The 26,180-nt window shown below is 41.8% G+C and overlaps 2 protein-coding genes across 3 annotated transcripts in view; one reads left to right on the top strand and one right to left on the bottom strand.

Annotated features, from left to right (window-relative positions):
• Positions 1-2,776, top strand: part of cep128 (centrosomal protein 128) — a 34,151-nt gene extending 31,375 nt beyond the window's left edge. For both annotated transcript variants that reach the window (XM_029496880.1, XM_029496879.1), the window contains 2 exons: positions 1,265-1,373; positions 2,045-2,776. In XM_029496880.1, coding sequence (XP_029352740.1) covers positions 1,265-1,373; positions 2,045-2,118 — 183 coding nt within the window. In that variant the 3' untranslated portion in view covers positions 2,119-2,776. The remainder of the gene's footprint in view (positions 1-1,264; positions 1,374-2,044) is intronic.
• Positions 2,777-16,635: 13,859 nt separating this feature from the next.
• Positions 16,636-26,180, bottom strand: part of nrxn3b (neurexin 3b) — a 264,830-nt gene continuing 255,285 nt past the window's right edge. Inside the window, exon 20 of the mRNA XM_029495823.1 lies at positions 16,636-18,162. Coding sequence (XP_029351683.1) covers positions 17,180-18,162 — 983 coding nt within the window. The 3' untranslated portion in view covers positions 16,636-17,179. The remainder of the gene's footprint in view (positions 18,163-26,180) is intronic.

Genomic DNA, 26,180 nt, shown 5'->3' with positions numbered 1-26,180 from the left:
CACACAGTTTCAACTCAAAAATTAGCTTTATAATGCCTTACAAGAGCCTGTTCTCCCAAACAACAACCCACACCATTTTCTATTTCAGTCACTAATTGCACTGCTTTGTTGAAACAGCCGCCGTTTGGATAAGGATAGCCTGACTTTGAGAGCCATTTATCAGTCTAGCTCGCCCACACTAATGTCAGTGTGTGAACTGCACATAATTTGCAACTTGTATGTATAAATGAAAATTTCCACATGTTAATGCATGGTGAATAGAGCAGTGGCAGAAGTATACACTCAGTAAAAAATGAATTTTACCAGTCACTGTTAATTGCTACTCATCTTCTGAGCTATAGAAGCAGGCAAGGGAGCCATCAAGACATCATTGCTGACAGCTGATTGCCATTAGCAGTATGCAGCCTCCCCAAAACAGCCATATAGTCTCTGTTTAAATGGTTTTAATCCGCCAGATCACCCCCTTTGGTCTGCCAAATGCCTCCCATGTTGAGTGATAAGTGGTGATTGCATTATTTTAATAGCTGCTGCTCACTTGGGGTTTGTTTAAGAAAAGGGAATGGGCTGAATGTCTTAACCTGAACTGCATCTTGATCACAATCAGCAACATCAACAGCAAGCAGTCTGTCCACCACATATACCATCATTCTCTTATTATCCTGCACACTATAGGACGTCTGTCGTATGTGGTAGTGACTGCAGTGACTTAACAGGTCTTGCAGAAGAAGTATAAGATATTTGGAGGCACCTGTTCTGGCTGAGACACTTTTGCCTGCATAAAAACTGCATAAAGTTTTTCTGTGGAACACTTTGGGATGTCCAGTAATTTTGGGGGGCAACCAAATTTAGCTCACTGCTCTGATTTTTATGGAGCATCAAATTTACACTTATGGATGTAGAGCACGGTGGAAATTTTTCTCAAATTCTCATATTAAGCCATGCAAAAGATGTCATTGTCAGAAGCTTGTCACTAACTCACCAGTTGGATCGATTTACATTAGACTTTGGCACGAGTTTGGTCCATCTGTCACAAATGTCTGTTCATTCAGTTTGTTGAGTCTTTCCACCATCACATCATGAGCTGAATGTCATGAGACAACTCGAGATGGCAGTTCCCAGCATGTATGCTGATGCCATCCTCAGGCTAGACCCACTCCTGGTAAAGATTCAGTTAGTTGTCCTTTTCTCACATATTCAGCTCATTGTGTGTAACATTATAGCCTCACTGCTGTGCGAGATTTTTTGTCACCATGACTTCTTACAGGATGAGAAGAAGGACACCACTTCGACAAGCCTGAGACTGGCTGCTCTATCTTCCTCTATCAAAAATCCAAGTACATTCCTCAGCAGCTCTCTGAGGTCTGACACACTTTGTGAGTATTTCCATACTGAAGCCTCTCTTTTCACAGCTCATCTGTTGGATGGTTTGATGATGATGGTAGTTGCTGCCTCTCTAAATAATTCCAAAATGTTTCAAATATTTTTCACAATTTTGTATGACACCTTGACAAGTTTGAAGATATGTTAACTTTCAAATCATTTTCAATCAAAGCTGGTATTTTAGAGATAGTGTTTCATGCAGCTTGACCTTACTCTATATCACCACTGTAAAGGTTACATAATACCTGATCAGTTTCACCATGACAACCAGTTCAACTCGACTCAACTTCTGGTGGATGTGTGTCTGTATCAGTGCCAGTGACTCACAGCCAGAATCAATTGTAGCACTTTTCTAAGCTGCTTACAGATATTTGGCACCATGCAAGTGGAGCATACTTTACTGTGCCTATGTGTCTGTTTTACCTCGAGGAATTCTGGTGTCAGAAACATATTTTTGGCAATTTAAAACCAGTGTTTTACACACAATACATTCATTACTGCTTTGGCAGTAATAGGTGGGGGATCATTCAGGTTCTAGTTTTCCTTAGGAACACATTAATTTAACAATATTTTTGCTTTCATGTTTTCATGTTTGGATTTGTGTAGAAATATTTTCCTCTCTTAAGTCTTCCTTCCACCCTCCCTTCACCTCTCTCCACTGTAGCTCCCCGCAAACACCTGACCAGTTCAGACTTGGATGACTCCACTGTCTACGGGGCCCGGCCCCTCACAGATTAACTCGCCCTCAGGCGAACCTTTATCTGTATCTACAAACCCAAACACACAGTGTTTATGGCTGATTCCACCTGTCTGTAGCGCATCCAGAACAAAAAACAACTTGACTATCCTAGGAAGCCTTGCACTCAACACTAATCCTCCTCCACTACCTCAAGCAGGCAATCACTGAAGGTCTTCGACAGCAGAGGGCTAAGACTGTGAGATTTCAGAGAAATACTTCCAAGGATAGATCTGTTGGTTCACTGTAAAGCTGAATATACTGTCAATGGTTTAAATGTTATTTAATACACCCTGAATTATATGTATTTAAAGCAAAATGCATTCACTTTTAGATGTTTTTATATTATTCCAACCTTTTGTTCTGTTTACCTTAAGGCCAGTCTGTATGTTTATCATGTTAATGTAACTGTGCTAAAATGACTCAATACATACACACTATGGTGCCTGTTGAACAATAAGCAGTTTGTTTTGCTAGCAAACTGAACTGTGTTCATCATGAAAATGTGACAAATCTTTTACCACCTTTGTTAATGTAAAGACCACTGTTACCACTTTTTTTTTTTTTAATTTCATGCAGTACATATATTTGTAAATAGAGACAATAAGCAGAAATGGATGTCTATTTTTTACAAAGGCAGATATATATGCACAAAGTAATAAATCCCCATGCGGCTAAATGTCTGTTTTTATCAGCACACTTGATGTCTCCTTCATTCTTGAAGAATTTGTTTCTAGCAGCAGAGAGAGCCCAGACATTCCCACTTGCATACCTCGCATTTTGTTAAAATCCCTCAACGCAGAGAACAACCTAAAAATACACAAAAGGAAAAAAGTCTCCTTTTAATTTACTGCTCTACTTCAAAGCTGTAAACACAGGACCTGCTGTGTAAACATGTCTTAAAGTTGTACATAATCTTGTTTGAGCCGTGTGCGGAGACTGCAGTACTTCAGAAAGGAAAGGCAGTACACAGAGCCTATAAACTTCAGGCGCAGGCTACACTAAAAAAATACAACTAAAAGCATAAAGAAAATGAGTGAATAGAACTGTCACTTGGTATATTTTTCCCCTTTGTGGCAAATCGATCGATAAAATATATTAGAATATAAGTTAATTATTTAAAAAAAAAACATTCATAAAAATTAAATGAATTATAATTCCCTTGTTTTTTTTTGTTTGTTTTGGCACACGTTTTTTCCAACTTGAACTCATCAATCCCTCACCACCTCCTTCACAATTTCCTAAAAATTAAATTATAATCAGATGTGTAACCATGCATGCTCAGAGTTGGTTGTGTTGTCTGTCAGTGGATGCTATTACAAATACAAATTTCAGACCAGTTAATTGGGTCTGGCTTGATCAAAGTGAGACATGCCCTCTAATGGGAAAAAAGTACATTTTAATTTAGTGAGGATAGATTCAATTAGGGCCTCTAGGAAGTAATATCTTTGTAATGTTTCTAAAACCAGTGGAGCAATGAAGGTGACTCCATGGGTAGCTTTACAAAACACTAACTCAACTAATGTTTCTCATTAAATTCTACGAGCCGGCGCATGTAATGTGAAACATCCATATACTTAAATATTACTGCATTAATACTCTACTGTAGTTACAAAATTTCAGCAAATAAGCTTACACCAACTAGTTAGTCAGGGTTACTTTGAAGATTAAAGTATTTTTTAACATAATTCAAAAAATGTCTGTAAAAAGTTTGGTCCTGGATATTTGCGATTAATAAATCCACTGGGTGTTACAGGTTAATGTGTTAAGTTGAGTAGCTAGCTGGAAATGCTTCTGTCAGATTTTATCATTGTTTTAAGTCAGTCAGACAGAATTGACTGACTAAACTTCTAAAAAAAAGACTTATTACAATAATAACTTCAAGAAAATTTTAGTGCTTACAACACAAACTGTCTTTTAACAGCGTCTATGTTGTCTGAGCTATGGTGGATGATGACCTTCCCGAAAACATCAGTTACACTTCTGTTTGCTTCCCCATTGCTAAGTGCAATCATCTTTCTCTTGAGTAGCAATGTAGATTTTGAATCTGAAAATAAACATAGAAATGCATCCAGCTAAACTTCCCGGGGGGCTTCACACACTCTTTCCCAAATCCAAGCTTGTGGCTTTTTGGAGCTTTGTGTGTGCCAGCTGTACAACACAAATCCTTTTCTTTAAAAGCTTACGCAGGTGTCTTTTGTACAGCAGCCCATAATATTCAAAGAAGAGCGGGGAGATGAAACCTAAATCAACAGCTGAGTAGTCTTCCTCCCTCGTGAAATTGAAAGCTTAAGAGAGTTTTGGCATATTTGAGCACACCTCATTACTAATGTAGCATCTCTGTCTAAAGAAAGAACTGTTATCCATTTAACATCATTTTTCAAAACAGCTCATTTTTTAAAACAAGGCTTTGTTGGGGGTTAATGAAGCCAGCAAAAAAAAAAAAAAAGTGGTTGCACACAGTCCACGCAATTACAGATCCAATCTGACAAAAAAGTGTTTTATGAAGCAGCATCCGGAGGAAATCAAAGCTCAATCAAGCTTAGATCAAAATTGAGCTGTGAAGCTGCGCTAAGCCTTCGCTCAATCCCTGTCTCCCCTTTAAGTACATTCAGAAAGCTTAGGTCCAGCGGAAAAAACATACTGTATCACAACACTGACAGGCTGCACGCATTTGCCTTAAACTTTAAAACCTAAGCTTCCACATTTATCTATTGACTCATTTTTCACTAACCAAAGAATTGAAATGCCAGCCACTCCAGAAAGTCTTGCAGATAAATGTGAAAATTCAGGATTGTTTTTGCAAACTCCTACTTCAGCTGTCAGATGAGGGAAGAGTTTCACTGATAGTGTTTGTTCCCTCGAGGCATCAGAGTTAAAGTCAAATTCAAATTTGGGGATCATGAGAAGTCGGTTTTACTTCATCCATCGTTTTCACATATTCAAATTTGCTTGAATAAATCACATTTGGCAGGCACTGTCACTGACATGCACACACCCCCTCACTGATAACACTGTCTCCCTAATGTCCGTTATACTGCAACGACGTCCCTTGGAAAATGTCTGCTTATCTAAGCTATATTAGGTTGCAAAACACATGCAAACTCACAGATCAGCCCCGCTGTTCCCTGCAGACTGGTTTCGCCATTTACATTCTGCCCCATCATTAGTCCAGCTTTACTCCACTTTGTCAGGTTGAGAGATGGTAATGAATAAATTCAGAGCTTTCCACTAGGTCGTGTTTATATTTTCCTGAGGAGCAAAATGCAGCTCTTACACACACACACACACACACACACAGACACGAGGAGAGAAAAAAAAAAATGCCTGTAATCTGCATTTGCACAAGCATGAGAAACTCAACACACATCTGTCTGAGCTTGTCAAAATAAATTGCGGCGTGACAGTCAAACTTATTTAAAATGTGCCAGTAGTATTCAGATCCATACAGAAGGACTTGGAGTGATTCTTCCCTCTCTGTGTGAATGCACAGAGGCTGAGGGATCAGATCATTAGCAGGGTGATGCACGTTCAGAGCTGATGTGCCCAAACCCATTCAGAGAACACAAACATTCTTTCTCAGAGCCCAAATGCGCACATTGTTATGGGACTAACATGAGAAGATTTGCATGTATTGCCTTCACGTCAGCTCAGCTGTGCCCCTCAGCCTTTCTCAGCTCAACCTTTGCATCGCCAGTGCCCTTCAGGTGTGTCACGTCAGTGGCTGATTACAGCTCAGTTTGTTTCTTAATACAATGGGAAACTAACAGGATTTAGTTGGTGCTGCTGCTCACAGTTCAGACAAAATGCATTTAAATCGAGGCAGCAGATAAATGTGCACCCATGTAATCAAGCAGAACAGGCTGTTACTGCAGTAGAAGTGTGTCAAGTGAAAAGTTTGGACTCTGCTCTGTGGATTATTCAGCTTCACATTGAGTTTGAAAGGTCAGTGTTAGCCCTGGCAATATAAATGTTTCCAAGGTTAACACTCAACGTTTCCTAGAGGTTGCTGCAGCCTCGGGCTGTATCTCATGTCTCTCTTCAGCAGGTAGCGTTGTTCAGGTGTCATGGACGTGGTCTAGTCGTTAGCCAATAACCGATGCTTGAAATTTTGGTCACGAGATAACAGCTCGTCATCTCTGGGGGGGAGGCTGTAACCCCAGCCTTTGGCGCTGAATGCGAATGGCCTCCTTGATCTTCTACTGACTGTCCACTGACTCCTGGTCGATAAGTTTGACCCCTTCCTAGTCAGTGCTTTGACCATCGCCATGACAACAGAGCTACTCAGTTGGCCGACAAAAGCCGTGAAATTTGGATGAAGATCAAGAAAGTTGACCTTGAGTGTAGTATGTCTTTTCTAAAAAAAAAATCATTGAAAATCATTTTTGACTTACTGGTGGGAGGAAACCATGCAGACGTGGGGGAGAACACGCAAACTTCGCACAGAAAGGACCCAGGCCAGGAGCCGAACCCGTGGCAACGCTAACCACTACACCGCCGTGCTGCCCCTGAAAATAGATATATGCATACATTAATAAAGATCATTGAACTTTGCTTTGTTATCCTCCTATGGTGAGTTCAGAATATTAGGTCAGCTACGTTACGGTCCCAGCAGCTACCGCGTTCACGATCGGGTCAGTGAGTAGCTCAAGGGCACTATGGCGGGATGTCTAATTTTAAAAGCCCTGTCACAGTAAAAGTGCCTGAGAAAGCACAGCCTGTCACACAATGTGCAGGCAAACATGTAGTTAAACCCTTCCTCCAAAAAGCCAGTGATTCCTAAAGTTAAGGCTCATTGACTATTACCCCACTAAAATGGCCATTAGTAAACACAGCAACCCCTTAGCGTTGCTTCTGCCTCTCATAGCCAATCAAACCGCGATGGGGTGTTTGCCATTGCTGCGTACTGCTGTTATAGTGCTGGCATAAGCTTCTGTAGCCGTCACCGAGGCTGATTCCCATTAGAACAAACCTATTTGGCTTGCATTACAAACCCATTCAATCAAGCAACCGTGCTCTGCTTTTTTCGTTTAAGCCTGTAGGCTGAGTGTGTATCCAGCCACCGTGGTTCAATAAGTGAATGGGTTATTGCAGCTGAGTCTCCATATCAACCTCATTTTCCTCTGGGCTTGGAATATATATATATATAAAAAAAAGAAAAAAAAAGAAAAACATGTTTTGGTGCAATTGTTGCGAAACAATTTGTATTTATATCCCACTTTGAAATAAGATAAAGTGCCGCACGCTGCGCTTTCTCATGGAATATGCAACAGTCACGGGTGAGTGGGGTGATTTCCATGTTTGATGGCAGGCAGGTGTGGCGGAGCAGCCATTCAGGCAGCCAGTCGCGCTGCCAGAATGACCTCTCCTGGCACTGTGAGAGGGAGCCTCTTCACACCCTTTATGCCACACTCGAGTGTCATCACTTACAGGGAGCCGCACTAAATCACATGGAGCAGCTCTACCTAGCCTCGCGGCGACCAGATGGTGACGGTTTAAACCCAGGTGTGAACAGACTTGAGTGATGTGGTTGAAACTGTCACAGATTTCAGCGTCATTAGTTTATCACTTATCAGTCACTGCGTCATATGAATTTGTGATTAGCCCTCAGAGGGAGACAGGGATACTGACTCAGGCCTCAAACATCTCTTTGTAATCCTCCTGTGTAAATTTATAATCAGCTTATTATACTTTTTTTTTATTATTATTATTTCATACTGTTCTGATTTTGGAACTAGGTTTGGATGAAATCTGCAAAACAAATGAAATGAAACCTGCTCTGTGCAGCTGCTGCATTGTCTGTGACCAACTGGAACCCGGGAGAAAAATTTGGCTGGCCGAGACAGATTTGAACAGCTGTGGGGAGAACGATGGTAAAAACAGGTGTGGTGTGGAGTTCAACATCGTGACAGTATACAGAGAAATGCCAAATTTCAATTAGAGCGGGGCGTTAATTGATGGGAAGGTTAATGTTGGATGCAGATTTAAATTGATGCTACATGCAAATGTTTAGATGAATTAATGACGGTATGGGATCAGGGCCATGCGAGAGAACGGGGTCAGTCTATAATTCCTATAATTCATTGCAAGCTCATTAATTGCGCCTGCATTTTCAATGAAAAAGGATAATACCTACATTTATAAATGATTGGCAGTTCAGTTGAATGCATGTTTTGGCACTTAAAAGTCTCATTTTCGGAACGTATGTGGCCAAAAGGGAGAAAGAGAGACTTGTTTTCAATGAGATTGTGCTACTGATGTTAAAAAAAAGAATAATAATAATACTTTACTAAGTTATAAAACGCTCTGGCAAAAATTATGACTTATTTGGTCTTCGGGTCAGTTTTGACCCAGTTATAAGATTATAAAACAAGAATAAATGCCAAAGCTGAAATCATAAACACACTATCAGCCAACAGCCCACAGCCAGCTACTCTTCCAACCACTTCAGCTTCAGTTAGGGGCTTCCCTCATTGCCTTCTCGACAAAACAAAGACGGAGATGTCCAGGCATGTAAGGCCAATTCGGTTTGGAGTTCACATCTGCAGTTTGCAGCATGCAACAATGAGAAGAAGATTCACTGCAAGCCAAGCTCTGGATCATATCTTTGCTGACAATGAGGCAAGAGGACACACAGCACCATGGCGATGCGGATGAGCAGGTTTCTGAGGAGGAAGACAATGTGGAAAATGTGTAGTCCTCGATATGACTACGGGACTGCAGGGTCACAACATCACTTGTGACATTTTTTTTTTTTTTTACCAGCTATGATCTTGGACAAGAACTTCTCTGGGGAAACTCATCGTGGTGGGCACAGTAAAAAAAAAAAAAAAAATCTGAGCTGCCTGCTGGCATGCTGCATGTGAAGGACAGGGCTCCACTTTCCTCAAAGTTTGTTTTTACAGACACCACTCCTGTTTCATACTGTCCAGAAAAACGCCAGAATGTGACACTGATGTCCACTCTTCACAAAGATGCAGCTGGTCAGCAGGAAGTGACAAAAAGCCCATAATCATCCTTGACTATAACAAAAACACAGGAGCAGCGGACAACCTGGACAAGCTGACTGCCACTTACAGACGGCCACTTAGATGGCCAGCGGTTGTGTTTTACAACATCCCGGGTGTGTCTGCATGCAATGCATTTGTGTTGTGGACACACATTCACCAAGGGTAGAACACAACCAAAAAAAAAAAACAAAAAAAAAAACAACAACAGCAGAAAAAAAACAGACTGCCCTGAGACCCGGCCGCTGCAGCCTCAGTCAGACAGCTGCAGAGTTCACCGAGCATCAGCGCCAGCAGCAGCCACAACCACAGTCACACCACCTGATTCACAAAGAAAGAGGTGTCATCTCTGCCTGAGCAATAAGGACAGAAAGACCAACACATTATGCTCCACCTGCCATACATGTATCTGACACACACGCAGAGACTTTTTATGGCACTAGAACCTGATTTCTGCCTGTTTGATTTGCTTGATTGGTTGTGGTTTGTTTTCACTTTGCAACTCTTTTATTACTGGTTCTGCCTTTCATTTTATATTTTTATTAAAGTTCTATTTAAAAAAAAAAAAAAAGACTTGTTTTTAAATATATATGGGCCAAAATTGACCCGTACCACCTTAGATGTTGCTACAGTTAATCATATTAAGGGGTATGCTGTCAAAAGAAAGGCCCAGGATGTCACAACAAAAATATTGAAACCCATCTTTTTGTGGACAAGGAAGCCCGACAAGGTAAGAAGCAAACTGGATGAGAAATAATTATTTTTAGGGTATTTTACTGCTGATTTAAGACTGATCCGTTAAAACATAAGCGAGAGTAACAGAAAGCTAACACGAGAGGGAGGTCACTGCATGTTTTAGCACTTAAAAGTCCCATTTTTGGAACGTATGTGGCGGAGGGGGAGGAAGAGAGACTTGTTTTCAATGCGATGGTTCTAACAATGTTAACAACTGATTCACAGTTGTTTGTGAGTAAAGCGTTTTTGCAGTTCCTCTCCAAACAGGATATAAAATACAGAGATTTAAAAAGAACAAAAACAGCACATTGTGCTATGAAAAATATTCTGCATAAGATGATTTCACAACATGACAAGTGGGGAATAAAACGGAAAGCGGAGCTGGAAGCGCACATATGCTGCATGTTTATGCTACCTGTGCTAAGAAGTCCAGAACTGCACTGAGAATGACGACACCCCATGATTGGTTTAACTGCAACTGCGTCAGGGTGAATTTTTGTATAGACCTTAAGGCTTAAAGTTATGTTAATTTTAGATGAGATATTTTCACGATGGCAACAACAGCGCATCTTGCCGAGCCTCAGTATCAACCTACAGAAACCTCCATCTTTGCTTAGATGGCTAGTTTGAAGAAACAACAGAGCCACGTTTGAGCTTCAGGCAGAGTCCGGACTCCTGACAAGGAACCTGTTGTTCACTGAAATCTGAATATAAAAGAGCTATCAGAACGTCCGTTCATGTTGTTTATGAACTTGCAGCAGTGACACAGTGTTTCCGGGTTTATTTAGCCTGCACTCATGCCCCGCAAGTTGACAGATTGATTTTATATGACGTCTGCATCCCTGGCTGTCTGAATCTGTTTTTATGAGTCCTTCATTGCTTCACTGCAGACCAAGGTAGAAATAGTCAGACCTGGGGTTGTTATTTCAGTCATGATTTAGCGTGGACGTAGACATGCGAACAAGGTTAAGAACAGGGTCATCGGGAGGAGGTCACCAAGTTTTCACGGTGTGACACAATCGAAATTCCTCCTCTGAGCCCAGGAAGGCATGAAAGCACAGACCCAAAGTAAAAGATTTATGAATGGCTGCTGAGGCCTAATCGTGGTCGTGTGTTTGTGTACACCTAAAATAAATCCTGTTTCACCTGCCAGCACCAGCTAAAAGCAATCCAAGTCAACCAGATGGAGGTTTTCAAAGTTTTCTATGACCTCAACTCAACTCAATTAAAAACAGGTTGTTATTGCGAAGACTGGCAAGAGGCAAAAGGCCTGATTCATTCAGCGAGAACAGGAAAGGCACCTTTCCCCGCCACACTCATGCCTCCCTGCTCACATCTCATCGCTTGAGTTTTCTGCTTTCGTCAATCATTATGTCCTAAGCATTCTAAAATCCATGATGAGATAACGTGAATACAAACACAGCACACCTGATTTGAGCTGCGCACAGAAGCCCCAACAATTATCTGCCACCGTCACTTACCATCAGATCATATTTACCTCTGTTTTTGCTGCAGTCACCTTCACAGCAGTGGAAGCGGTTTGAAATTCACTTGCCTTTTTTTGTTGTTGTTGTTGTTTTGGGTTTTGTTTTTAATCCCCCTTCCCAGGTCTCATCTCGCCTCAACTCCCCATCTGGCATTAACAGGCAGGGTTGGGGCCGACCACTGGGCTGTTTGCTGTCCTCTGGGGGGAATCGAGCCGCTGCTGAGATACTCATTGCTTTGTTGGGATTCTCACCCGATCATATCATCAGGCCGTCGAGCTCGGACAGGAGGCCCGTCTGTCTGGTGGGGGATACAACACACATGCACAAACCCATACTCACTCAGAGCTGACACATACAAATTGAAGACAGACAGATACAGCATAAATGCACACCCACGTACTCATGCACTCTTCACCGGCATCATACAAGCCGTCTCTATACTCACAGGCCAGCTCTGCTCTTGACTGCAGAACAACAGTGGAGCAGTGTTTTAGTGTGCAGCTCAGGTTCACTCCTGCATTTTGCAGCCCAGGCTAATCTGGGATAAAGAACATGATTTTTTTTTTTTTTTTTTTTCGTTTCAGTGATAATCCATTCGAGGATATGGAGATATTACTCTCATGTTAGTAAAATTAAAACAACTTGTACAGTCACTTTGGAAAATCGCTCAAAACGACAGGAGTTTGTGGTGTTCTTATAATATACCACTTTTAGTGCATACGGTCATGACGTGCATTATGGATGAAAATACGCTCTCCAGTCTGACGTTGCTGAGCTGCCAGACCTGGTCCCTAGATGGCACTGTGTCTTCTGGAGGAGCGAGCAGCTCTGCTGTTTATCATGCAGCTGTGACAGCCTGTAAAAGCTTTTGTCAGTGGAACTGAAGATTTAGAGCCCAGATTAGCGCATTCATATCTTGGCAGTTAATTAGGACTGAGGAGCTAACTGAAAGCTTTGGCTGCTGAGTGATAGAGCGGAAGAATAAGAGGACGTGTGCTTTTCGCAGAGACACAAAAGTGTATTGAGCACACACACACACACACACACACACACACACACACATATATATATATATATATATACATACATGTGTGTGTATGTGTGTGTGCACCTGACTATTCTGCTAATGCATCACTATGCACACACACTCATATGTATGACTGGGAATGCTTTAAACAACTTACAAGTGCAAGCTCTCTTTTCCCCACCTGTGAACTTTGATGTGGCATCCCTGATGCACTCGCACACTTACACACACACACACACACACACAGACAAGAGAAGCACACCCACTTTTCCTTTTCATGTTTGCACACATGCTTATGTGTGTGCCCTTCATAATGCCAGAGTTAAGGTCAGTGGGCTCATATCTTACCTGTCAGGAAGAATCACCATCGCCTTCACAGCTGCTTTGCTACGCTCCCTGGAGGACGCAGAATCTCCCCTGAATCTTTACTGGATAAAAAAAAGAAAAAAACGAAAAAGAAAAGAAACCTACACTCTATACAGAAGAGCCATAAAAAAGCTCCAGCAGCAGACACTCCCTTTGCCCAGTGTTTTACAGAAGCCTGCCACAATGTAGAAAGCAACAACAACAACAACAACAACAGATTTCATGTGTAATCTGTGACAGAGCTGATATATCGCTCTTATAAAGCCGCTGTTTATTTGAAGGGGGAAAACATGCTATAAATCGTTTAGGTGGAATTAACCACTTCATTAGTTGAAGTAAAATTTCATGACAGGTCAACTGTCAGCCTTTAAAATGTGTGAAAGGGAGGCGAGCTGCTCCCTTGTTCGCGTTCCAGAGACCTTATACAGGGCGAAGGCAGAGCTAATGCAGTCAAATGCACACAGAAATCCATTTGGAAAAGCCATTAGCGAATGTAAATTGTTTTTCTGTCAATTAAGATATGAATTATCCAGCCAACATCAGCGGGATTGATGTAATCTACTTGTACTAATTTGACTAAAAGGAAAAGTAGTTGCTACACATAAAATCTAATCAATAAACTTTGTCAGGCAACAACTGTGTAAGCAAATGGGTTGTGAATATCAAATGGATACGTTTCCTACGCTGGCACCCTGCTGGTGTAAATTTGAGTGACTAATTGTTGTAAAAGCACCAGTAGCTAGTTTCAGGGTTTGGGTTTGGAAGCCTGGTAGGCGCTGACTGTGGACCTGCATTCCCTTTTTCATTATTAACACAGCTCTTGAATTAATCATGATCCCAATATTAATTGCCCGAATATACACATTTGCAGAAATATCTGGTAAAATCATAATGCTTTTTGTGATTTCTTTTGTCTTGCTTTACACTGCTGTTACCTTCCCTGGTTCTGTTTTTGTCTCCCTGCTCCCTTGATGTGATTGCTGTGGTAAAGTGCCTCATGGAATTTGCCTCTTATTTTAATCTCTGCCCTCTGCACCGTAGAGAAGTCCAATTACTTTTTTTTTTTTTTTTTTTCCAACCAGGATGCCATGAAAAGCTGCCTCTCTTATATACAATTAGACAGAAATTCATATTCCAGTGTAATGTTGTGAATGAAGCTAAGTGTCGCCGACAGATCCCCCTGATCGCAAATCAGCTCTGACAGTTGCGAGATAAAGGCGGAGGAGTTCTAGCCTGGTGCACAGTGTGCTGCGGCTCGAGGCTCAATTTACAGAAGACCAGATAAACATTGAGTGATTTCAAAAAGGGCAGTCAGCTTAGAAAAGAACTAATCAGAGATAGCAAACAGCCTCACAGCTTCACATTCCTCAAGCTTCCAAACACCTTGAAGTGAGAGTATATGACATTTAGCCGAGTGCAACGTACACCAGTTAGTCAAAACTGAGTGAAGTCCTGAGTCTGACTCTTTGACATACATCTATTTTAACAGAACACCAAAAAACAACACTTGTGTGGATTTCCCACTGAAAATATACAAGTGCAAATATGACAGCTTATTAAAGTTGCTGTATTGCCAAAGCAGAGCTGAACATCACGCCAAACTGGTGGGACAACCACGCTCAGTCTTAGTTAAAGCTTAGGCTCGAATGGCTTTCTGATTTTTGTCCAGGTTATCATGAAAAATGAAAAGGTTCACGTATCTACATGTGCAGCTAAAACCAGTTTGTGAAAAAGATAGGGGGGGAAATAAAAAAAAAAGGGAGAAAATTCTCCCGGAGTGGAACAAATCCCTGCTGGCCTCCTTTTTTCCCGTTGCCTGTGGCAGGATGAATGACTTAATATGTAATCGTTGCGCGAGCTGGATATACTCACACACGCTACATCAATGGGCTATTGCGAGTAAATGACCAGCCCTGTGAAGGCCCATTTGCACGAAATATGGACAGCGTAAAAACGAGCTTGGAAAGCAGGTGCTGCTGCCATCGAGCAGCTCATAACCCAGCCATATGGTTGCGGAGAGTCTCATTTGACTGTGCGCTCTGTGAAAGGCCTGACTCTAAAGAAACCTAAAGCCATTCCTCAGTTGTTGTGAGGACTGCGGACCTTCAAATAGCCCTTTTCTCCCCTCATTTCTGTTTTCTCTTGTTGCATCAATGAACAGCGTATGAATTTGCATAATCATCTAAAGGTAAATGATAGTGCTGAGCTGCTCCGCTCTGAACGCACTTTGAATGGAAATGATACCACTTTTTGGTATAAAAGGAAATCACTGAAGTGATGGTAGATGGATGTGAAATTCAGGTTTTTGGTGAATAATCTTCTTTGTAGAGTGCTTCTGCATCTCCATCTTCTCCCAGTGTCTTCTACCGCTCTCACGCCACAACACGATGAGTGACAGCCACCCGCAGTCGAACATCGAACATTTTTTTTCTTTTTATTTCTGGGACTTGTTTGGAGTCATAGGAGCATAAGACAATTATAATAACTAACTGGTCGAAAAAAGCCAAGTACCAACACAGAGAAATCAAAGTGAACAGACACACTGACTGATTTTTTTCATGAAAATGAATGAGAACAAATAACTTCAGTAATAAATAATGACATAAAAAAAAAACATTGCCAGAAGGTAAGGTAAAAATGAGACATAAAATTAAGCTACACAATAACAGAAAAAAAAAATGCAAAAAGACGAGCTGAGCAGACGAGAACACTGATGTCACAGTTAAGAAAAAAAAAAGAAACAAACGAAAGAAACAAAACAACACCAAAAAAAAAACAAAAAAAAAAAACTCCCCACACCTGTAAGTCAGTAAGGTGCTAGCAGTAGATCTCCAAATCCATCATATTCGGTCTTTATTCTGTTGTTCTCTTTTTTTAAATTTCCAATAAAAAAATAAATAACATGATGAAAGTAATTTCAGAAGAGGGAGGAGTCCCTAATACAAGATCTGAAGGAGGTGTTTTCTATTCGACTTGACAGCTTCCGATGGTCAAATATTCATGCGACTGAAGAGAAACACCATCCAGAGAGTCTAGACTTCTAATCTAACAACATTTGCTCCTGCCTAAACAAATGTTCCTGTGCACATAATTTTTTATCTCCAGGCGTTCCTGGCAAAAGAATAAAAATGATGTTTTTGTCATGTTGCTACAGCAGAAAAATCAAATCAAATGGTCTGTCTATACAAGAAGAGAATTAGAAAAAAAAAAAGCCCCAAAAGAACGGAAACTGGAATTTTCTGTACAATATTGACCTGCAAAGCACAACGGCTATGATGTAATAAAATATGTAAACATATTGGCTGTTTTTGACACAGTCGTCTGTGACAACAGATAGAATCACACTTGTTCACACTGGAGTAAGTCTTTAGCCTGGAATTTTTTTTCTTTTATAAGACTGCAACAATTAAATCTCAGCCAGACTCAAATTACGGAAATGCATTTTGCACAGCATCTCAGGAATTCTAAAGGAAGCTGGACAAAAAAAACAACAACAACAACAACAACAACAAAAAAAAGAAAAAGAAAAAAAGAGGTGAATCAAAAAATACTATAGAAGATTTTGAAATTCAGAGAAATAAATGTTATGCAATTCGCCTGGTGGATCCAGATTTGCACGCAACTTCTAAAATTTGGATGCCACGCATAGCAGTCCGAGCCTGAGCCGAGGCGTGTGGGGAGCAGGAGAGAAATATTGAGATACATTACTGTACTGCGTCCTGCTGAGCGGTCACTGAATGCTGCCGTGTCAACCCTAGGACATCATCCTTCAAAACAAAACGCACACACAAAAGAACAACCCAAATTCAATAAATGAATAAATGAATTAAAAAAAATAATAATAAAAAAAAAAGAAATAAAAAGAGAGCTTTAAGAATACATATACTTTACCTCACATCGCATCCATGAAAGCTACATTTAATGAAACCGATATGCAAACTGTAATGCAAAATCAGGTTTTGACTTCCAACTTTCCCGACAATCATTGTTTCTTGAGGTCCCTCACTTACACAGATGCCAGCACCACGTCACATACACCTCACATGCATGCTCAGAATGGCTGAAATGACAGTGATCGTATTTTACAGGGTTACAATGGACAAGGTCGCTAGAATTCCAAGGGTCACACACCTCTTGACAGTCACTTGGGGCCGTGTGGATGTTCACACTGCCAAATGTCTCCAGCAGGGACTCCTTGAAAAGGTCCACACTGAGTCCCAGTTAAGTTGTACTGCATTGTCTCTCTGTAATGCTTACAATAGTAAGTGTGCTTCCATAAGCCAAAGTTTGTTTTGTAAATGTCTCACTGACTCAATAAGTCTTGAGTTCTCAGGAGGTTTTATCCTTTTTAAATCACAGTTGCCAATATGGTACTGTCAAAATGTTTATAACTTTGTTCCAAACTGTTTATTTTTTTATGCGTTGGGAAATGACTTGATTTCTATACATAATATTCCTTGTCCTTGTCTTTCGGTCTCTTGCTACTGGCGCTACCTTTGGCGCTGCTGCTAGGTGTTTTATCTTTCACCACAGCGCCATTGGTTTGCGCAGAGTTGCTGATGTAGTTGCGCGTCTCGTCCACCTGGTAGGAACCCTCGTCCCTGTTCCTGTACTTGTACATGGCGTAGAGCAGGATGAGGATGCAGAGGGCAGCAGCTGAGACAATGCCCACCACCATGCCCGTTGTACTGCTGGATTCTCGGATCACCTCCGAAGCCCCTGGGGGCACCCGCCGCACCACCCCGGGCACTGTGGGCAAGGCCGCAGGCACCGTGCGCAGCATAGGTGAGGTGATGAAGGGGCCCCTTGGCTTGGTGCCATCAGGATCGAAGGACGTGGGCAGGGGAAGCAGGACTATGTCCGGCTGCGGGGGTTTTACCTCGCGGTTGTTCATTTTCCCGGCGGGCAGCTTGGGTGGTGTGTCTGAGGGGACTGCCGCCGGAGGCGTGCCCCGGAGGTCGGGTAGAGGCGAGGTGGGTGCAGTCCTACCTGCCTCAGAGGCTTTGCTAGGCCTCAAGTCCTTGGCCTCCCACTTGGGTGTGAGGGCTTTGTAGCCACCTTCATAGGCCGATGTGGTCAAGATCTTATCTGTTACCAGGGAAAAGGTCGTGTAAAAATCTTCATCGTCAGTCGGGGGCAGGCTAGAGTCGAAAGCTTCGCCAGAGCCAAACCCCGAAATCACCATGCCATCATCATCATCATCATCACCATCATCACCACCATCACCATCATCACAATCATCGCTGCCTCGGTCCGACAAGCAAGGTACCCCCGCCTCAGTGGCCATGGCCAAGGATTCTTTGGTGGTCTCAATAATGGTGAGGACAGGACGGAGGGTTGGGGGGAGGGGGATGAAGGGAGAACGGGTGGATACAGAAGGGATGTCTATGGGGTCCTCAACTAGCACGGGGATGACTAGCTCCCCTCCTGGAAGAGCGAAAGAGAGAAACAAACGCCAGTGAGACGGCAGAAACTCTTTTGTCCGCCAAGCAAGAAGCACACACCAAAAAGTAACAGAAAAACGTAAAAAGCAAAGCTCAACATAGGGAGGAAATGAACTGAAAATAAAGAACGCAAGAAAGAACGGTAAATACCCTACCAGTGCAAAAACAACGAAACTCAGAATCAAACTCAAAAAACAGAACAAAACAACAGCCATAAAGTATACATCAAAAGGCTTTGAGGGATGCACAAGGGTGAGCCACAATAACCTGACCACTCGAACATATCCTAGATGTCCTCCGATGGCAGCACGTTTTATCAGAGCTACGTCTCTCCTGCACTGAGGTACCCTTGGCTGTGATGTGTTCTATGTGCTGCATGTTAAAACAGAATTCATCAGTGTGAATTAATGTGTGTCCATATGCCACACAGTTTGTTTAGCTCTATCTGTCAGTGCTGCATATTTTTCCACATAAACTGAGGCTTTTAAGAGGCTTGTTACATTCATCATATAAAGTCTAAGTCCTTCTTTAGTCAGTCTATTCCAAAACTCTTAAGTAAAAAAAAAACAAACAAAAAAAAAAAACATTCACTCTGTGGATAAACAGAAAAAGAGGGTATTAGCGTTTGTTTGCAATTCAAGTGCAAGCCAGTGGGCCAGAAAGTGAGCCAACCACATCTGAAATGAGAAACTTGTTTGGAAGGTGTTTTATATGGCTGCTCAGAGAGAGAGAGGCACGTTTTAAACCTGCTGACCTACATAAACGGACAGATACAAACAAAGTCTAGCATTGTGAAGCTTCGAGACTGCAGAAAAGTAATAAGGGAAAGGGGCTGATTATGGCCTGGAGGTGGTCCAAAGCCCCCCCCCAGCCCCCAAAAATAATAATAAAAAAACTTTATTTTGAGCCTCTTAAAAACCTGTCTGGTACTTTAGGTCTAATGGAGGGTCACACACTGATCTACAAAGGAAAACTGTCTCCACTCATAGGTTGTCCTGGAGAAACTGAGGGAACTGTCCTTTCTCAGCTGTGGTAGGCTCCCCTATTTGCCCTAGCCTCTTGCCTTTTGACCCCTACAGTTACCACAATGGCACAAAGTCACCGGGCAGTTCAGTGGCACCTGAATGTTTGCTGATTCGGACCATCTGATGGCAGAATCTCATTTGTTAATCTTGTTACACATGTTCTTCATTTTGGAAACAGTCCAATAGGTCAAAATGATGGATGGACTTGAGGACCTAAAGCCATTTCAACATTGTTAATAAACCCACTTGATACCTGTTACATGTTTTAATTGGCTAAACCTGCCGTTTGACACAAAGAACATTCAGATGTCTTCTGAAGCTGCTTATCCTCTTGCCAAAGTGGCTGTTTCGTACATTGCAAAGTCTCACAAACAGGGCACTATAAAGAGATGCAAACCTTTTGGAACAATAAAGAAAAACAACACAACGGAAACAAAGGAAACCAAAAATAATAATTAAGGCATTGCAAAAAGAGTTCAGAGTTAGAGCAAACATTGTAAAAACATTCACAAAGTAAAGCCACAGATAGAGCTATCCAGAAAGGGATTAGTAAGAAGTAAGTAGAAAAAACAGGTAAAAACAAAGTCAGCTTGGAAAATCATAAAAGCCTACAAAAAACAGTTTTCAAAGGAAGAAAGCATACCATCAGTTTTGTCAACTTACATCAACAAATTGCCCGCATGATTTTGGCAGGAAGAAAAAAAATTTACAAAAGAAAGTTGTGTAAGAATGCCTTTGGACAAGTTAGGTTAGTTCCGTATTTTAACAATTTCTGATTAATTAGTATATATTTCTCTTTTTAGACAGGATGGTACAGGGAGGCAACAACACATACATCCACACATCATGACATGAAAAATAATCTTCACCATTCTGTTCAGGATATCTTTTTTTTTTTTTTTTTTTTTTTTAATCTTTTCATAATCATTTCGTTTTGTATAAAAAGAAAAACTGTATATCTATAATTCTTGCTTTGATAGATAAGTTTCTTCATAAATATCTACAGCCTGATTAGATGACTCTTTTTTTTTTTTTGCTTGACTTTAACATGTTCATCAGTAATGAACAAATGGATGACTGTACATATCTTAGAATCTCTATGTAAAGGGTTTAGGAGCAGGGAATGTGAGACGGGGTGGGACCTATGAACATACTAGGAAGGAAATGACATAGATGGGGGTGAACGTGTACATCAGTTGCCATGTCCATGTAAAGGCGGCACGAAGCGGTCGGGCGGCATTAGAGCTTTTGGCTGTAAGGAAGGGATGGGGATATACAAACAATGAGCATATACATGCCCATCTACAAAAGAGAACAGCACTCTCAACACTGACAGTTTTACAAACCCTAAGCTGCAACTTCTTTGCCATGCACAAAAATTAACCGACTCATTCATTGTTTAAATCCAAATTTCAATCAGAAAATAGCTATTAAATGACAGGATAATAGTAGAAATCAGCATAGAAACAGTTTGGAACAATTTTACACAGATTGTGGTGAGGGTCTACTTTGGAGGTGGCTTCTCATTTTTCTCTATGAAGATATGAATTTGAAATTCCAATACCGCTTGAGTTGTTTTGATACCCAATCTTTAAAAACCTTCTGTTGTTAATTTACTACTAATTAATACATAGAGAAAAGAGGAAGTTTCATTCTAATTAGGGGGGGAAAAAAAAAAAAAAAAATCATCAAAACATTGGCAATAGTGACTCTCGGCAAATTAACAGGTAGTTAAAATTTGAACATTTCCAGAAAAAGAAACAGAGAGATACACATATATGTGTATTAACATATATGTACAAAAAGACAAAAAATAAAACAGATTAGCAAGCAAGAAAGTAAGGCATTAAATTTCTCACACTATAAAAGATGAACAACCAGAAAGCACACACTGAGGCAGACAAAGAGAAGGGGACAGTTTATAGGCAAAGTGTCACCACCTTCACTTAACTAATAATAAAACCTTTATTATTAGTTACTCTAATACATTTCTCTTGTTAGTATTTTTAAAACACGGGACAGGGCGTGCGATCTGGATGTACGTCAGAGAAAGAGAGGTCAATCAGACATGGTTTTATTTTGGATTTTAGTTCCACTATTAGAAGTTGGGTTAATGCATGCTTAAGTAAGTTGCATTTAGGGAGAGTAATATACAATAACAAAACAGCAAGCCAGGGATCAGGTAGGGGGAAAGGGCTTAAGAGAAGGGTTCAAAGGTCAGTAAAGGTCACTGCCACCAAAGTGCTGTAGGATATTCTCTCAGGCAAACCATTCATCAGCTGTTAACAGGGGGGAAAGGTGCACCGTGGGTGATATAGTAATAACATTATGTGGCGTTTAGCCCCACCGCATACGCTAATTAATCAAGAGGGTGAGTAGACTGATAATTAACGAGCTGCCTTTTTATCAAAGGTTTAGCTGCTTTTTGTTATGCACATAACCAACAGCCTTCGTTTGACAGATAAACACCGTGTTGGGGAAGGAGTTCCACAAGAGGGCACCGGGCGGCGCGTGTGTTTGTGCCGCCGCTGAGTTTGACTTGTGAGAGGCACAGCTGTATTCAGGTATCAGGTTTTGGTTCCTCCTTTGCGGGATGGTCACAGAAAGCGCATGCATTTAGGGAAACCAGGACTACGAGTTGTGTGTTATCACGGTAAGGCGGCACGCTGCACTGACTGCATTTGCCCTGATGTCTAAAATGTGAATTCACTGACATGTAGCAAAATCTTGACTTGCTTTACTGCGTGCACATGGCGCGTGATCGTCTTCTTTACAAACATCTAATGCCGAGCTACAAGGCTGCGATAGTGTTCTAATAATGGAGAAAAACTCCTTAATTTGTTAATCAAACAGCAGCAGCACAGAATAAGTGATTTATTTATCCAACTCTGCCTTCACTGTTATGGCCTTGTTTGCATCCGTTCACTTTAGCAGCTTTCAGCGACTGTTAGCTTTGAGCTATATCAACAGCACACTTAGATAGGAGGGCAATGCTGCAGTCAAGGGTCTCCAGTAAAGCCAGTGCAGAGGACCTTGATGTTTTGGTAAACACTTTAATCCTATGTAAGCTCTTGCACAAGCGTTACACAACTTGCTACATTTCTGAAGCAGATAAACACAACGTTTTTTTAATGGGTTTGCTTAACCAGATTGCATTAGTTTTCCGCCATCGTCAAGATGGATGGGGATTTCGTTCTAAGCCTCTACCTCCCTAGAAAATAATTCTCCACTCTGATAGGCCTACAGCCAGTCACACCGTTTTCTTCTCTCTACAGGCGAACGAGAGTCAGGACTTCAAATTAATAAGTGTCTTTGTGTCTACCGTCTAGCCTTTGCTTCAATTCAAAAAAAAAAAAAAAAAAGTGATCTGCTAAAATGAGACCATGAAAGAGACTGAATGTCTTTTCTCCTTTTCATTTCACTATGTAAGAAAAAACACTATCCGCTGCATGCCTGTGCTCGCCTTTGAAGGGGAATTAAAGTAAATATAGTTACCACCAAATGGCTGATTGACTGACTACCTCAGCAGAAGCGATGCAGAAATCTCTGGGCAGCACTTTCTCTTCACTTTCCTCTGCTCGCTCTCCCTTTTCCCTCTCGTCTATCTCCTGGCCTGATCCCCGTGTCCATCCAGCATTTGCTGAGGCTTCCGAATGGAGATGAAACCCAACAGTGTGTCAGGGATTTCACAACGCTACACCATAAAAGCGGAAAGCCGGTGCACCAGCACCTGCCGTGGATGAACTGAGTCAATGGGATTTTTGATGCTGAAAATTGCAGGTGAGTCAGTGGTTTGGGGCCCTGAAATCCTATTGTAGATGCACATATTGTAGCCGGAGATGTTGGTGTAGCAGGTTCATTCAGCTCTACCCACGACAGGTAGGGAGCTGATTATCAGAGAACCAGCAACACACAGATACCCAGCGTGGACACACTTAAAGGGGCATGCCAAGGATTTTATTGGTGCACTGTGCAATAGTTGCGCATTCTAGAAACATCTACGTTCGAAAACTGAATGCCTGAATACCTCTCATTAGATTATCCTATCTAGCCTATGCACACCACTGCCAAGAGAAGCCTGAACGGTGGCCCATTTACAGCTGCAGGGAGGAAAGAGGACTGTCCTGTGAGCATGGAACAAGCCACCTCCTCTCCTGGCGTCAGGGCGCATGGCAGATAGCTCTTAATATATCATCATGTGACTGTGGGCAGTCTGGCGTATTAAATTGGCATTTCCAGAAGCGTGGCGACTCGCCCCTGTCAGCCGGTCGATTTGCTGTACGGCCATTATGCTGCACCTCTGCATTCAGCAGACATGTGTCAGCTAAATAACCTTTAAACTGATCTCAGGCCTGTGCTGAAGTGACAGCCGGCCCGATGGGGCTTGACGGAAGCCACAGCTGAAGTCACAAGTAAACTCAGTGATCCATTGCCATCTCTCTTCATTATGTACCCTACATGTGGCTCTTCACATACAACACTGACCGTCCACTTCACCCAACCAATGCCGAAGGATGAAGATACACTTACAAGTACACTACGTCTGTTTGATCTGTGTTCGGCCTCATCAAAGGGTGACACTAACTATCTATGACCTTTGCATTAAATACACAATCATTTTACAATCTGTTCCACTGTCACACACGGTGAAACAGTTGCTCTGTTTGAGGAGAGGTGCAGAAGGCTTGTCCTCTCCGACAACAACCTACCTGTGTGTTTATGCTGAGTAGTAATCTGAAGTTATTATAGCGTAAGGTGTGGAAGTTGGGGTGATAGATGGGTGCATGACGCACATTCATCCAGAAAGGCTTTTGTCCTACCGCCTACAAACAGTCCGCGTTTGTTTTCCCTTTACCAATGATGGCAACCCTCCTCCCTATCTCTTAATCTGCTTTCTTGGCCTCTTCGGGTTCATCAAAGCTGTAAACACAACACTGACTTATTACCATGTTACACGGTTGACATGGCGAGTATCTTAACTGCTGTCTGTTCCCACTTCCAATGGAGCGATGTTTTCATTTTTATGGCCCAACTCATTTAATCCCAAAAGCATAGCGTTCTCCTTTTAGTTCTGCTGTGGTCTCCACCAGCTTTTGAGGAAAAGGACTTCCCTACACATTGAATATGTACTCCAGTTATTGGCTTTCTTTGCCTGTTGGTTGGTTGCTGCTGCTCAGACTGTCAGGATGAACCCAAAGATTCAAGTTTCTGGTTGTGTGATGGCAACAGTGGTGTGAAAGGGGATCAAGGGACAGTTGTGTCCATTTGTGGTAAATGTACAGCTGAGGCAAAGTCGGATGATTATTGTCTCTCGGTTCGTTCCATGAGAAATACTGCCACAATGAGTCCCTTCAGGTTTTGTTAATAGAAAAATGCCAGTGAAAGCTGCTTTAACTAATTGAGTTTTGAGTTATCCATGCCTTACACAAATGTCCGTTTGAAATTGTTCTTTTAGTTTATTTAAGTTTGCAGTGGCACCGCTACACCACAACTTTATCGGGGTGGACATATTGAACTGCTGTACGGGAGATAATACCGGCTTAAGTAAGAACAGTGATGACGGCTCCTTTGCATTTGTGTGTTTTCACTCCCAGAGACTCTGACTACAGTCTCTGAGAAAGTTTACTGGCACCACAAGCAGAAATGGAACAAAAGCCAGTATGAATGTTATTGGCAACATTTGTTTTTCCAGGTCAAGCTGTCTGCTGGGATAAAGATCTATCTGTCTGCCTTTTCAACGCTCATTCCCCTACTAAAGGTTTTTACAATTACTAAATTGAAACAAATGAATTGCGTTGGGTTTAGGTGTTAATGTCTTATAAGATTTTTAGTAAGTTGTCGGTACTGTATGTACGAATGACATGTTCTGATTTGTACTTATGGATTTATGAAAATCAATTGCATCAATTACTACAATATAATTACATATTAATCACAAAATTGCTCCGATTACACGGTAATGAGAAGCTGCAGCACTGCTAATCACTGTGAAATTAAATCAGAAATTGACTTGGTATTGCCGTTCTCTAAACGGAACATCTCTTCTGTTCCATCACTCATTTGCAGGTAGTAATTTTACCATGCTGGTGCATTTCTGCGTATTGTCAGTTCGCTCTCATTGTCAGGAATCACTGCGCACACTCTATTTGCTCTCTTGTGGAACTCGCATCAGGGGATCAAGGGAAAAAGGTAAGGTTTAACACTTTTATTAAACACACAGACAACACAACCACGAGACGACTACATACAGCAGACAAGACAGTCTGTTTGGCAGACACAGACGGAGCGCAGACAAAGACAGCAGGCACAAGCACAAACACAAGACGCCTCTGAGGGAGGAAGCTGCCGGAGAGAACAGCGGCGGTGCAGGCCCACCACTGTAGCCCTGAACATACACTGACATGTAGTAGAAGCCAGCTGGGGGTTAGCCTGAGACTTATGGGTGGAGAAGAAGCAGCGCACAAAATGGATGCCAATCATATCCATGCAAAAGCAAAGGAGTTGGGGGAGAGGATTATTAGTTAGTCTATAGAGCTGCAGTACAGTCCAGTACAGTGTGCATGCCACAAATGCCTTCTACTTGGAGCAACAGATAGAATAGAAAAACAGATATACTTTGTGGCAATAAAAGTCTTTTTATGCCATCTGCATTCAAACAGACATGTATATGCAGAAAGGCTAAAAAAAAAAAGGTGGGTGAGTCAGGATGAAAGTGGGAAGGGTGGGGTTAACACCCGTGGGGGGAGGGGGCGGGGCTGGGGGGGCAGGGGATCATTCTTTCACACACAACTTTCTTGAGACAGAATGGGGTTGCCTGCACAAGGCCAAAAAAAGGATGATGGCAAGAAAAGATTTTGTTGCCGTTCATTTCCCTATGTTGTATCGAAAATGGGGGGAGGATGTTTCTTTCGAAGCCATATGGCACAAAAATATAAACACAAAACTTGATGAGGAGGAGAACTTTGAAATTTTC

This window comes from Echeneis naucrates, chromosome 24 (genome assembly GCF_900963305.1).
Source record: "Echeneis naucrates chromosome 24, fEcheNa1.1, whole genome shotgun sequence".
NCBI lineage: Eukaryota > Metazoa > Chordata > Actinopteri > Carangiformes > Echeneidae > Echeneis > Echeneis naucrates.
This window is presented reverse-complemented; position numbering and strand designations above follow the sequence as displayed.